This window comes from Rana temporaria, chromosome 4, assembly GCF_905171775.1.
Source record: "Rana temporaria chromosome 4, aRanTem1.1, whole genome shotgun sequence".
In the NCBI taxonomy this organism is placed as follows: Eukaryota; Metazoa; Chordata; class Amphibia; order Anura; family Ranidae; genus Rana; species Rana temporaria.
The window spans coordinates 300186745-300198776 of NC_053492.1; the positions used below are offsets into that span (position 1 = coordinate 300186745).

At 39.6% G+C, this 12032-nt stretch overlaps 1 protein-coding gene across 1 annotated transcript in view; it reads left to right on the forward strand.

Annotated features, from left to right (window-relative positions):
- Window positions 1–12032, forward strand: part of ECT2L (epithelial cell transforming 2 like) — a 71963-nt gene that overhangs the window by 22167 nt on the left and 37764 nt on the right. The window contains exons 8-13 of the mRNA XM_040350531.1: window positions 4853–4991; window positions 5073–5241; window positions 5523–5651; window positions 9627–9719; window positions 10520–10705; window positions 11478–11581. Coding sequence (XP_040206465.1) covers window positions 4853–4991; window positions 5073–5241; window positions 5523–5651; window positions 9627–9719; window positions 10520–10705; window positions 11478–11581 — 820 coding nt within the window. The remainder of the gene's footprint in view (window positions 1–4852; window positions 4992–5072; window positions 5242–5522; window positions 5652–9626; window positions 9720–10519; window positions 10706–11477; window positions 11582–12032) is intronic.

The following is a 12032-nucleotide window of genomic DNA, read 5'->3' on the forward strand; positions in this document are numbered from 1 at the left end:
TACCATCTACACTGTTATATATAATTTTACTTTTGTCTCTTGCGCTCTGTAAATAACAGGCTTCCTAAGACAAATGAGAAAAACTGGAAAATAAGCAAATGAAGTCTAAAGCTCCCCCTGCTGGCTTAAATGAAGGATGCAACCGATTACATAGTTACATAGTATATCTCTGTATCCTGTTTAGGTGCTAGTATATCTCTGTATGCTGTTTAGGTGTTTATCTAATAGTTTTTTTATACTATTGATGCTCCCCGCTGAAACCACCACCTGTGGAAGGGAATTCCACATCCTTGCCGCTCAGTACAGTAAAGCACCCTCTATGCAATTTAAGGTTAAACATCTTTTCTTCTCATTTTAATGAGTGGCCACGTGTCTTATTAAACTCCCTTCGACAAAAAAGATTTAACGCTATTGTAGGGTCACCAGTATGGTATATGTAAATTGAAATCCTATCCCCTCTCAAGCGTCTCTTCTCCAGAGAGAATAAGTTCAGTGCTCGCAACCTTTCCTTATAAATAATATCCTCCAGACCCTTAGCTTTGTTGCCCTTCTTTGTTTCGCTTCATTTCCAGTACATCCTTCCTGAGGACTGGTGTCCAGAACTGGACAGCATACTCTAGTTAAGGCTGGGCCAGAGTGTTGTAGAGCGGGAGAATTAGCGCTTTATCTTTTAATGCATGCCAATATTTTGTTTGGTTTGAACCCTGGGGGACCCCACTTTCCACCCCTAACCATTCCAAGTACTTCCTATTTATCCCCATCCTCTGAACTCGCCCTTGTAGCCACTTTTCAATCCATGTACTCACCCTATGGTCCATGCCATAAAATATTACTATGCAATATTTCATATTTACCCGACTAAGAAGATGAAAACAAGTTTATTTTATTCTGACCAATACAAAGAAAGCCTCCTATGCATAGTTATGCTTATGCAACATTCACCCTTAATCTCCAGCAATGGGTGTGTAGTGTACATGTTTAAGTGTCTGAAAAGCTGCTTATTTAGGCTGTAAAGAGCTTAGTAACAGTCCGGCTGATCTGTGGTCTAATAATCCTATGAAAACAGAAATGGAAAATTTAGCAAACACTCAAAGGGTAAAAGTATGGGTAAGGGTAAGTTTGAAGAGGTTTTTAAAGTTCCCATTAGCATCACAAATACATTATATTTCTTTGATGTGAAAATGTAGACCTGCCTCTCTGATACAGCAACTGCAGTCTGTAGTAGAGGTTAACACAATCCGATAGACCTAAATAACCCAGTATGTCATTACTCAGAAACCTATCATTTATTTCACTCATTTTATTTTAATAATTATGAAAAACTGTTTAACCTTTGCTGTTTAATTTTAAGATTTTTTTGCACAAAACCACAAAAATAAAACGTTAGCGTGTATCTATAGTCACAATTGAAAATAATTTTTTTCAATTTCACATTCTGTTTCACTTATTTCTAGCCATTACCATTTATCTGAACGGTCTTGAAGTTTGTAAACTTACTTTGTGAAGATGTCCAAACATTTACATCCTGCCTTCTGAACTACAAAAGTATTAAAAGGGGGAGTTTAAGGAAGCAGAGCCATCTGATTCTGTCTGACAGTATTGGCTTCAATATAGTGCTGGGTACAGAAAAGCAAGGCGTGTCCCAGCACGCATCCAGTGTTAATTTTGGCAGCAAATTTCGATTTAGTTTTAGTCTTATGCCGTGTACACACGGTCGTTTTTTGTGATGAAATAAAACTACGTTTTAAAAAACGTCATTTAAAATGATCGTGTGTGGGCAAAATGTTGTTTTTTGTCTTCTGAAAAACGACCAAAAGAAAATTCGAACATGCTTCAATTTTTTATGTAGTTTTTCAAAATGTCGTTTTTTGTGTCATTTAAAATGATCATGTGTGGGCTAAAACGACGTTTTAAACCCGCGCATGCTCAGAAGCAAGTTATGACGCGAGCTTGAATGGAAGAGAGTGCCGTCGTACGTGCTGAACGTAACCGTGCTTTGCTAGAGCATTTTGAAAAAACGATGGTGTGTAGGCAACGACGTTTTTTAAAAAGAAGTTTAAAAAACGTCGTTTTTTTTCCATGAGAAAAACGAATTTTTTTTACAAGACAAAAAACGACCGTGTGTACGCGGCATTAGTCTTGGGACTATGGGACAGATTTACGTAGGGGAGCGGCGGCGTAACGTATCGTAGATACGTTACACCGCAAGTGCCTGATTCACAGAGCACTTGCGATGAAAACTACGCTGGCGGCCTCCGGCGCAAGGCGGGCCAATTCAAATGGGCGTGTGCCATTTAAATTAGGCGCGCTCCCGCGCCGGACCTACTGCGCATGCTCAGTTGCGCAATTCCCTTTGTGCTTTGCGCGCCGTGACGTCATTTTTTCGAACGGCGACGCGCGTAGCGTAATTCCGTATTCCCGGATGGCTTACGCAAACGACGTTCATTTTTAAATTTCGACGCAGGAACGACGGCCATACTTTAGACAGCAATACGTTTGCTGACTAAAGTTAGGGCACCTAAAACGACGACTAACTTTGCAACGGGAAACTAGACTAGTGGCGACGTAGCGAACGCGAAAATCCATCGTGGATCCGCCGTAACTCCTAATTTGCATACCCGACGCTGGTTTATGACGCAAACTCCCCCCAGCGGCGGCCGCGGTACTGCATCCTAAGATCCGACAGTGTAAAACAATTACACCTGTCGGATCTTAGGGATATCTATGCGTAACTGATTCTATGAATCAGTCGCATAGATAGAAACAGAGATACGACGGCGTATCAGGAGATACGACGGCGTATCAGGAGATACGCCGTCGTATCCCTTTTGTGAATCTGGCCCACTATTGGCATTTTCGTTTTAGTCCCATTTTAGTCTTCTGCAATTGTTTTAGTTGTATTTAGTCGACTAATTCTCCGGTACATTTGATGCCCTTGTACACACGATCGGATACCTGATGGAATCTAATCCGATGGATTTTTTCGTCGGATATCGGATTGAATCTGACTTTCATCAGTCTTGCCTACACACCATTAGTCAAAAATCCGACCATGTCCAACACGGTGACGTAAAACACTACGAGGTGCTGAGAAAAATGAAGTTCAATGCTTCCGAGCATGCGTCGACTTGATTCTGAGCATGCCTAGATTTTTCTCCAATGGAGTTCCACACAGACGATCGTTTGTTTATCCATAGAAATTTTTTAAAACATGTTCTATTTTTTTTTCACCGATGGAAAACAAACCGATGGGGCCCACACACGATCGGTTTTGTCCGATAAAAACGGTCCGTTTTCATCAGACAAACCGATCGTGTGTACAGGGCTTGAGTCTTAGTCGTCTAAAATCGAATGGGTGTAGTTAAATTGTAATGCATTAGTAGTTGCATTTCTCTACAATTTCCAAACTCATACACTGCTGGAGTTAAAAATCTAATATGTTATTATTTATGGTATTGAGGTACGAACATGCACTACAGACCAGTGTTAATTTAGAAGTCAAATTTAAATTTAGTTTTCGTCTTAGGGGCAGATCCACAAAGAAAGTACGCCGGCGTATCCAGTGATACGCCGGCGTACTTTCAAAATTCCCGCGTCGTATCTTTGTTTTGAATCCTCACCTCAAACAAGATACAACGGCATCTGGGTTAGATCCGACAGGCGTACGTCTTTGTCGTTCTTAGATGCAATTCTTCGGCGTCCGCTGGGTGGCGTTCCCGTCGTAATCCGCGTCGAGTATGCAAATTAGCTATTTCCGACGATCCACGTACGAGCGGCCGTCGCATTCTCATACGTCGTTTCCGTTCGGCTTTTTTCGGCGTATAGTTAAAGCTGCTATCTGGTGGCGTACGCAATGTTAAGTATGGCCGTTGTTCCCGCGTCGAATTTGAATTTTTTTATTTTGTTTGCGTAAGTCGTCCGTGAATGGGGCTGGACGCCATTTACGTTCACGTCAAAACCAATGATGTCCTTGCGACGTCATTTGGAGCAATGCACCCTGGGAGTTTCGACGGACGGGGCATGCGCAGTTCGTTCGGCGCGGGGACGCGCTTCATTTAAATGAAACACGCCCCCTACTCGCCGCATTTGAATTCCGCGCCCTTACGCCGCGAGAGATACACTACGCCCCCGTAACTTACGGCGCAAATTCTTTCAGGATTCAAACCAAAGCCAGGTAAGTTACGTTGCGGCGTAGCGTATCTCAGATACGCTGCGCGGGTGCAGATCTTTGTGAATCTGCCCCATAGTCTTTTGACTAAAATGGAATTTTAGTTTTAGTCCCATTTTAGTCTTTTGACTAAAATGCCATTTTAGTTTTGGTCATATTTTAGTCATATTTAGTCATATTTTAGTCAATTTAGTCCTTCTGGTCGAAGAAATAAAAAATACAGGCATCCCATTGCCACTGTCAGCACCTGGTTCACCTGCTGGTGGCACTGTGGTTCTCTGGGCTGAAAGCTGTAGTTCCAGTGACCACCAGTGGGTGTCCCCCAGCAGCCAGCAGGTTCCTGCAATCAGTTCCACCTGGCCCCATGCTGGAAAGATACTTAAGTCCCACCTCTGCTATTGCAATTAGCGTCAGTGTTTTGATTGCCTTGCTTGTTGCCAGATCCATCCTGCTTGATGGTCAGTTGCAGTACTGAGGATTTAGAAAACACAATTGGATACTGGTAAATGAAATCCTCCAAATAGGTTGTTCTGTAAAGTATGCAATATAGTTGTTTTTGCATGTGTGTACTGTATCCTTTATCTGTACTGTATCCTACTGTGTCCTTTGAAATAGAGACATCGTCCTAGACTGGTGATCCCTGCTATACTGTAGGTTAACACTTTTCTTTTCTTTTTTCTTTAGGTATAATGCAGCTGGATGTAACACCTACCCTTCTACAACCACAAAGCAATGCAACAGTCTCCAGCGTCAGTCAGAACATAGGGGCGCCTCAGGTCCTCTTCACCTTGTGTTGATATCATCCCACATATTGGCATATGAGGTTGTTTATCTGACATTATTATTTCACAAAACTTGAGTTGCTAGCATTACGACTAGATGTATACCCTTTTGCCTTTTGTAGGTTATTCTCAGTAGCGTGAAACCCAGTGTGGTTCCTGTAGTTTATGACTTCAATGGGATGACTCTCGAAAGTTTAATCTTTTGTGTGGAGAAAGCTTTGGATGGACGCACAGCACAGAGTATTTCAGTTGTTGCAGATGGGAATTCCCAACACTTACATTTACTACAGAGTAAGTGTTCTAGTGCAGAAATTGTAAAATGTACACATTTCAATTTTCACAGTCATGTAAAACCAAATTTGCTACTAAGCCGAGACATAGCCTTGCGTATTTCAAATGACCATCAAAAATAAAAAAGCACATTACACATTTACCAAGTAAAAACAGTGTTATATTTCAATAGTGTTAAAGTTTTACAGTACAAATAATAAAGATTTCAGCTTTGCATCAAGCAGTTTACAATGTATGTAGAAGTAAAAACAGTGTTAAAACTTACAATTTCTGTTTTCCAGATGTTCAAATTGATTCTCAGAATGTCTTAAATCCCAATATTAGAGAGTTTTGGGAAAAATTAGGCAGCTGTGTGGTGTCCTGCAAAGATGGCGGTGTCATTGACCTGTTTGTCCCATTTGCTGCTTCAGGTAAGGCATGTTGAATAAGGACATTATATCAAATTAGACTGAACCACCTGCTTACTCTTTTTAGTTGCCCAGGTATGACCAATAACTCCTAAGTTGACAACTAGACTTGAATCTTAGACCATTATTACTTAGATTTAAAGAAGAAACCCGGAGCTATTGCAAACTCCCTTTAATTGTGATTGGAAGATCCAATCTTATAAAAATGATTTGGATCCACAATTATTGAATATTTATCATAATTGTCCAATGTGGATAGCAATGTTTTGTTTCCGCAGGATAGAATCCCTCTTTCGTGAACTTATTTGGAGGAAAAAACGCTCTCAGATAAAACTAACAACTCTAATGCTAGTTAAAGATGAGGGGGGACTTGCTATCCCAGAGCCAAATAACTACTTTTTAGCAGCACAGTTACAACAGTTTTTTGGCTGGACAGATGCTGTGGAAGAGGATCCCATACAGAGATAAGTCCTGCCGTTGGGTAATGGGTATATACATTGCTGTCCACATTGGAGGCTAAAATTATGCAAAAAGAAAAACAAATTGTTTCAGGTAAATTATTTGCTAATGTATGGCAGGAAATGAAGGATATTACAAATATTACAGGTTATACCTCCTACACTCCAATCTAGAATAATGGAAACTATGTAGAATTGCAGAAACTGGAGGGATTCAAGCTCTGGCAAACTTGAGGTCTTAGATATATTGAGCAATTGTTTTTGAATGGTAATATAAAATCATTCTCTCAGCTGTCTGAGGAGTTTGAGATACCAAGACAGAGGTTCTTCCAGTTTCTGCAGCTTAGACATGCTGTACAGGCTCAGGCACGCACAACGGAATTTAAGCTAAATAGCTACAAATCAATATTACTGTTCAAAAAGGAAGGAAAAAAACAATATCTATCAATATCTATCATTAAACAATTAATATAAAAAATGTATGAGATACTGAATAGTATAAAAAAAAAAGTAAGTAGCGGTCCCGGCCAGGCTACAATGGGAACGAGACCTGGGCCCACTGTCAGACGTACAGTGGTCAGAGGCTCTCTCTGCGATCTTATAGGTCTCTCTTTCCACGACCCAAAAAAGGTCATACTATACCCCGGAAAAATTATTTAAGTGGAAACAAAGGGAATCTCCCCTATGTCCTCGATGTAGAGGCACCCCAGCTAATCTTGTACACATGCTCTGGAGGTGTCTCAAACTCCAAAGTTATTGGGGGGATATAATTCAAAATATTAACAATACACTTGGTATAAAACTAATATAGTAAATAAACCTAATATAGCAGCAAACATCTATAGTGCAATAGCGAGATGCCTGTTTTTGGCACGAAAATTTATAGCGCAGAAATTAATCTCCATATATCCCCCAACATTAGAAGAATGGAGAACACAATTAAGGGAAACTATAGTAAAGGAGAAATATATTTATTTACATAGAAATAATCAAGGAAAATTTTAAGCTATTTGGAAAGAATGGTTGGAGGTTTGGGACCTTGAGCGATGAGTGACCTTGCTAAACGAGTGTGCGGGGAGACAGAGGGGAGGAGGGGAAGGGTGAGTGCAGGGGAAGGACAGAGAATCACTAAAATATCAGAACTTTTTTTTTTAGGGGGGGATATTGTAAGAGATAATATGTGTATGCCAACTGTATCTGGATTTTATGAATGTGAAATGTTCTAATTTGTAACTGTAAAAAAATAGTGAAAAAAAAAAAAAGAATTACTCTGCCAGCTGATGGAAACAGTTCTCTAGGACACTACCTCAACACCACAGGCCCTGAGGTTTACACATTTTATGTCCTCATCTACTATCTGAGATACCTATGATCATTTGTGCCTTCTTTATCTGATTTTGAGTTTTAATCAAGCTTCATGCACCTCCAAAGTTTTCTACACCTACTATTTACCTGTGTTGTAGATCTGTAGAGAATAAAAAGCATGCGTTATCTCCGTATTGCCAGTGTTTTTTCACAAAGATGCTTGTTTCTTTTACTTTCAATAAAACTGTTATGAAAAAAATTAAATAAAACAAAAGGTTCTTTCCCAACCCCACCGCCCAAAAAACGAATTGGTCTGTACAAAAATGCATGTTAAATACAATATGTTATGTGTCATGTTTGTATTTTCTTGATATGGACTAAACTATTTTTTCTGAGCATTAGCAAAGCAGGGAAACAAAGTCTATTTGGCTCCCTTTTAAATGAAATCTTTGTACATAACTCTTCAATTAAATCTTTTTACATATATTTCCAAAGTTTTTAGTTTTGCACAATTTATAGCAGAACTTCACCTTAAAGGGGAAGGATGGGCAAGATGATAGCACCCTTTAAAGTGAACAATATCTCCACTATGCTCATATAACACTAAATACTTCCTAGAGTATGCACAAGTTACTGTCTCTCTTGTCCAGAAAAGCCTCTTCTCTGCCCCGTGTGAGATTACTTTAACTTTACAATAAAGGCCATGACTTCTCGCAGGGCATAAGCCCCTCCCACCCATTGTCATGAGTCTTGTATTATTGGAAAGGGCATTATAGGCTAGGGTTAATGATCAAGTTGAGACGTTGACGTGTAAATAGCAAAATTAAAGTCATCTCAAAGGGCACAGAACGTAGGCATGTGCAGGGGGGTCACAGCATGGGGGGGGGGGAAGCCTGGGCACACCCTAATCACTGTGTGCAGTGCCAATTCTTCCTAATGCCCAGGCTTCTCCCCATGCTGCCCCCCCCCACCACTGCAGTGCTGCTGGCTTCCCTCCTCTCCCCCTGGCTGCTGCAGAGCATGTTTCAGGATGGAGAGTGGGGGAAGAGGCTAATCAATACAGTAGGTCATTTACAGGCTTCTTCCTTTTCTAAGTGAACACAGTGAGCACACTTGCTGTGTTCAATCTGTTACTGTGTTACTATGCTTCAGCTTGTGAATGAACAGGAAGCTGCTCAGCACAGAGCATTTTCCATTCATTCACTGTCCAGTGCAGCTGAGGTTGCAGAGAAAGGCATGTGTTTTGAGTTTTGGAGTGCAAACCTATGGCACAGAAGATGATTTTCTGGCCAACAGCAAATAAAGCAGTAAAAAAGTTTAAAACAAGAGATTCTTGTTGAGTTTTAGATCACTTATTTTCTTTAATAAAGAGAGAGAGAGAGCGGGACTTTAAATGAAGCATGTGCAGGGATCGGATCACTTATTTTCTTTATTAATGGTCTAGGTATAGGCTCCTTCTCTTAGGGTGAATGTGGCCTGATTTATGCAAGCATTTTTCTCACTTCAAATATTGCTTGCTAGTATTTCCTAAGCATTCTAAAAGACAGTTTCCACTTGTTGGAAATGTTGATATCACAGAGAGTTTTTCCAACTTGCACAATATGTTTGTGAATGGATACTAATGCCCCCATTCTTACCTTGAAGACACAAATTCAAATCGCTGCAAAACTACCTGAAGTCCTATTTGTTACTGGAATAAATATCTTGATAGAGATGTTGACCTGGTTCCACTCTAGTTCAGGAAATCAGATAAAAACTTTGGCCAGCCTCTTCTTATAGGCAAGTGGTAACATTCAGATCAGTCAAAGAAATATGAATTCTTATCATGTGGCTTGATAACGTGGGAAATACTTTTGTTTCTTGCCATTTTCAACCTTCTTGAATCTTGTATTAGATTCTTGAATCTAAATGTATTACTGTATTTATTGGCGTATAACACTCACTTTTTTACCCTGAAAATAGAGGGCTGTGGAAAGTTTTTTCCCTATAACTTCCCTCTTAAAGTTAGGGTGTGTGTTATACTCCGATAAATACAGGTATATTATTATTTTTTTGTCTCAGTGTATTGGATTGAATGTAAGTGTATAAAGCGGTTATTATTTACCTGGATTTTGGATAATAATTATCTAACCATACATTTTTGTTTGTGTTTCCATGTATTGGTACGCTATGTAGAAATAGAAAATGCATCCATTTACTCTTTATTGTATTGTAGATGCAGGAATGGAAATCCTTGACAATTTGTCTCAGTTAGCTGGCGTTATGTTTTGTTCACCAACTGGCATAGCCACTGGATCTTACCAACACAGTAAGTACAGAATGCAATGTTCATGACTTTGATCCAATTTTTTTAATTTATAGGGCTTACTTATGACTATAAGCTCACAAAGAGTGTTCCTCTTCTGTTAAAGAGGGAAATTGACTACATCAAATTATTCAGAGTAACAGCAGTTAATTGTTTCCATACTTATTTTAGTTTTTAAGATTCAATAAAAGCTCTACACAAACCTCTTCATATCAAAGAAAGATAATACAATTCTGTAAGATTACATTAGTACCATAAGATTGGTATATCATTTGATGGTTATTGCATTCTAACTATAGCATGCATGTACTTGTGCTACACTCATTCCCTGGAATTTACAAAGACAGATTTTGCGAAAGTGTCTAAAAGTGGTGCAGCATGCGCCAAATTCATGTTCCTGTCTAGAACTTGTACTTGAATTTGGCGCATGCTGAACCACTGTTAGAATGCACGCAAGACACTTTATGCAAAATCTGTCTGCCCCAGGGTCTCTCTCTGTACACCAAAAGAGAGTTGATATTAATTAGCTTTTCTTCCAGGTACGAACTGTCCATATTTTATTTTTAATTTTGATTTGGCTCATTCATTGCACCACAAGTAAAAGTGGCACATTTTAGAACTACCTGAATTTGGCGTAGGAGTCGCTGTCGGAACCAAAAGTGTTGCATATATTTCATGAATTTGGCAAAATACATTAACAAGAAGGATTAACACCAGAAAAGTGGTGCAGTAGCTTTATTGAATTTCTCTTGTTATTTGTTACTGTATTATAAATGACATTCATGTGTTGTGATTACTTTCAGTTCTCAGTGATTGGCTGATGGCATCTGGAAGACGTGAATTCCCCCCATTTTTATACTTCACGGAAGTGAAACTACAGGCTTGGTGTAGATTAGCCAGTGTAATGGAGGAAGCTCTACATATGGTCAGGAAGCAGATGAAGCTCCATCTTAGTGATCTCCAGAGAAATGTATCCGGCAGGATAATAGGTAATCTCTGCTTCATTATAAGATGTCTTTTTAAATATGAGAAAAAAAATAATGAGACAGAAAAGGGTAATCAATCCCCAGCTTCTCCAGTATTTAACAAGTTATTGTTACCTCATTTTGAATTGTGAGAACAGTTAATGGATGACAAAAAAACGTATACCTCCAAGTGGTACCATATATATTTCTTGGACATGATGATAATTTCTCAAGGCTTAAGGGTTAATTCCTACACATGTGTGAACCCATTATATTGCTGCCAATATGGGGCATACAGACTGGTTGGTACTAGTATAGCATGGGTCTGCATATGCCTCTATCACTAATTTATAGGGATATTGGCTCATATATTTTGTGTGCCAGGCTGGTATCTACTTGGGGGTGATACTCACTTTTTAATAATATGCTTGACCACTGGACCATGATGCATAAGGGTTTTCTCCTGCTTCTGGATCTAAAATCCAGCTCCACCCAAAACTTTATTTTTTAAGTTAGAACTTCAGTCAGGAGATTTCTGTTCTCTTCCGACATCGGTCACCTAGCGATGGGTACCCAGAAATAAAATCCTGATTGAGTTCTAAACTACCCTTGGTGTGCTCCCAGTGTCCCTATTGAGGTGAGTTTCTCTCATTTCCTGTTTTATATCGGACACCTGTCAAAAAGCCAAGAAGTGAGAAGAAACTGCCCATTTCAATTTAAGCTTGGCCAGTAAATATGTCACATTAAACTATTTTTGAAATGCAATGTTCAGGGTGACATTGGGTTGTTTTTATAGGACAGTTCATGTTTGACACAATGCCCATGGTGAAGGTGCAGACCAATCAAGACATTGCTGAGGCATTGACTGAAGGTTTGGTGGAACTTGTTAAGGAGAAGCGTGTAAGTAAATGAAATGTGTAAATGTGATACCGTGTTTCCCCCGAAAATAAGCCTGGGTCCTATATTAATTTTGGCAACCTAAAACACACTAGGGCTTATTTTCGGGGGATGTCTTATTTTTTTACGATATGTACAATGATCTTAATGTGGTTGTAACCCTAAAAAAAAAAAAATCCTTTTCCTTTAAATCATAATAGATTGCATAGTGCTTCTGCTGTGTCATTTATCTAGTGGGTCCCCTGTCTTATCCCCCCCTCCCCGTCAGGTCAGAACCTAAAAAGCATCCTAAAATCCATCCTCATAGAATTACCGTATGCAATTACATTTTTAGGAATGTGGGGTGCAGTGTGTCTCCCTTTGTGATTTCTTTGTGGGCATTACCCGTACCTTTCTTTCAGCTGACCTGGCGGTCACATGGTCTCCTTGGGCTCTTCTCTGCTCCGGGATCCCC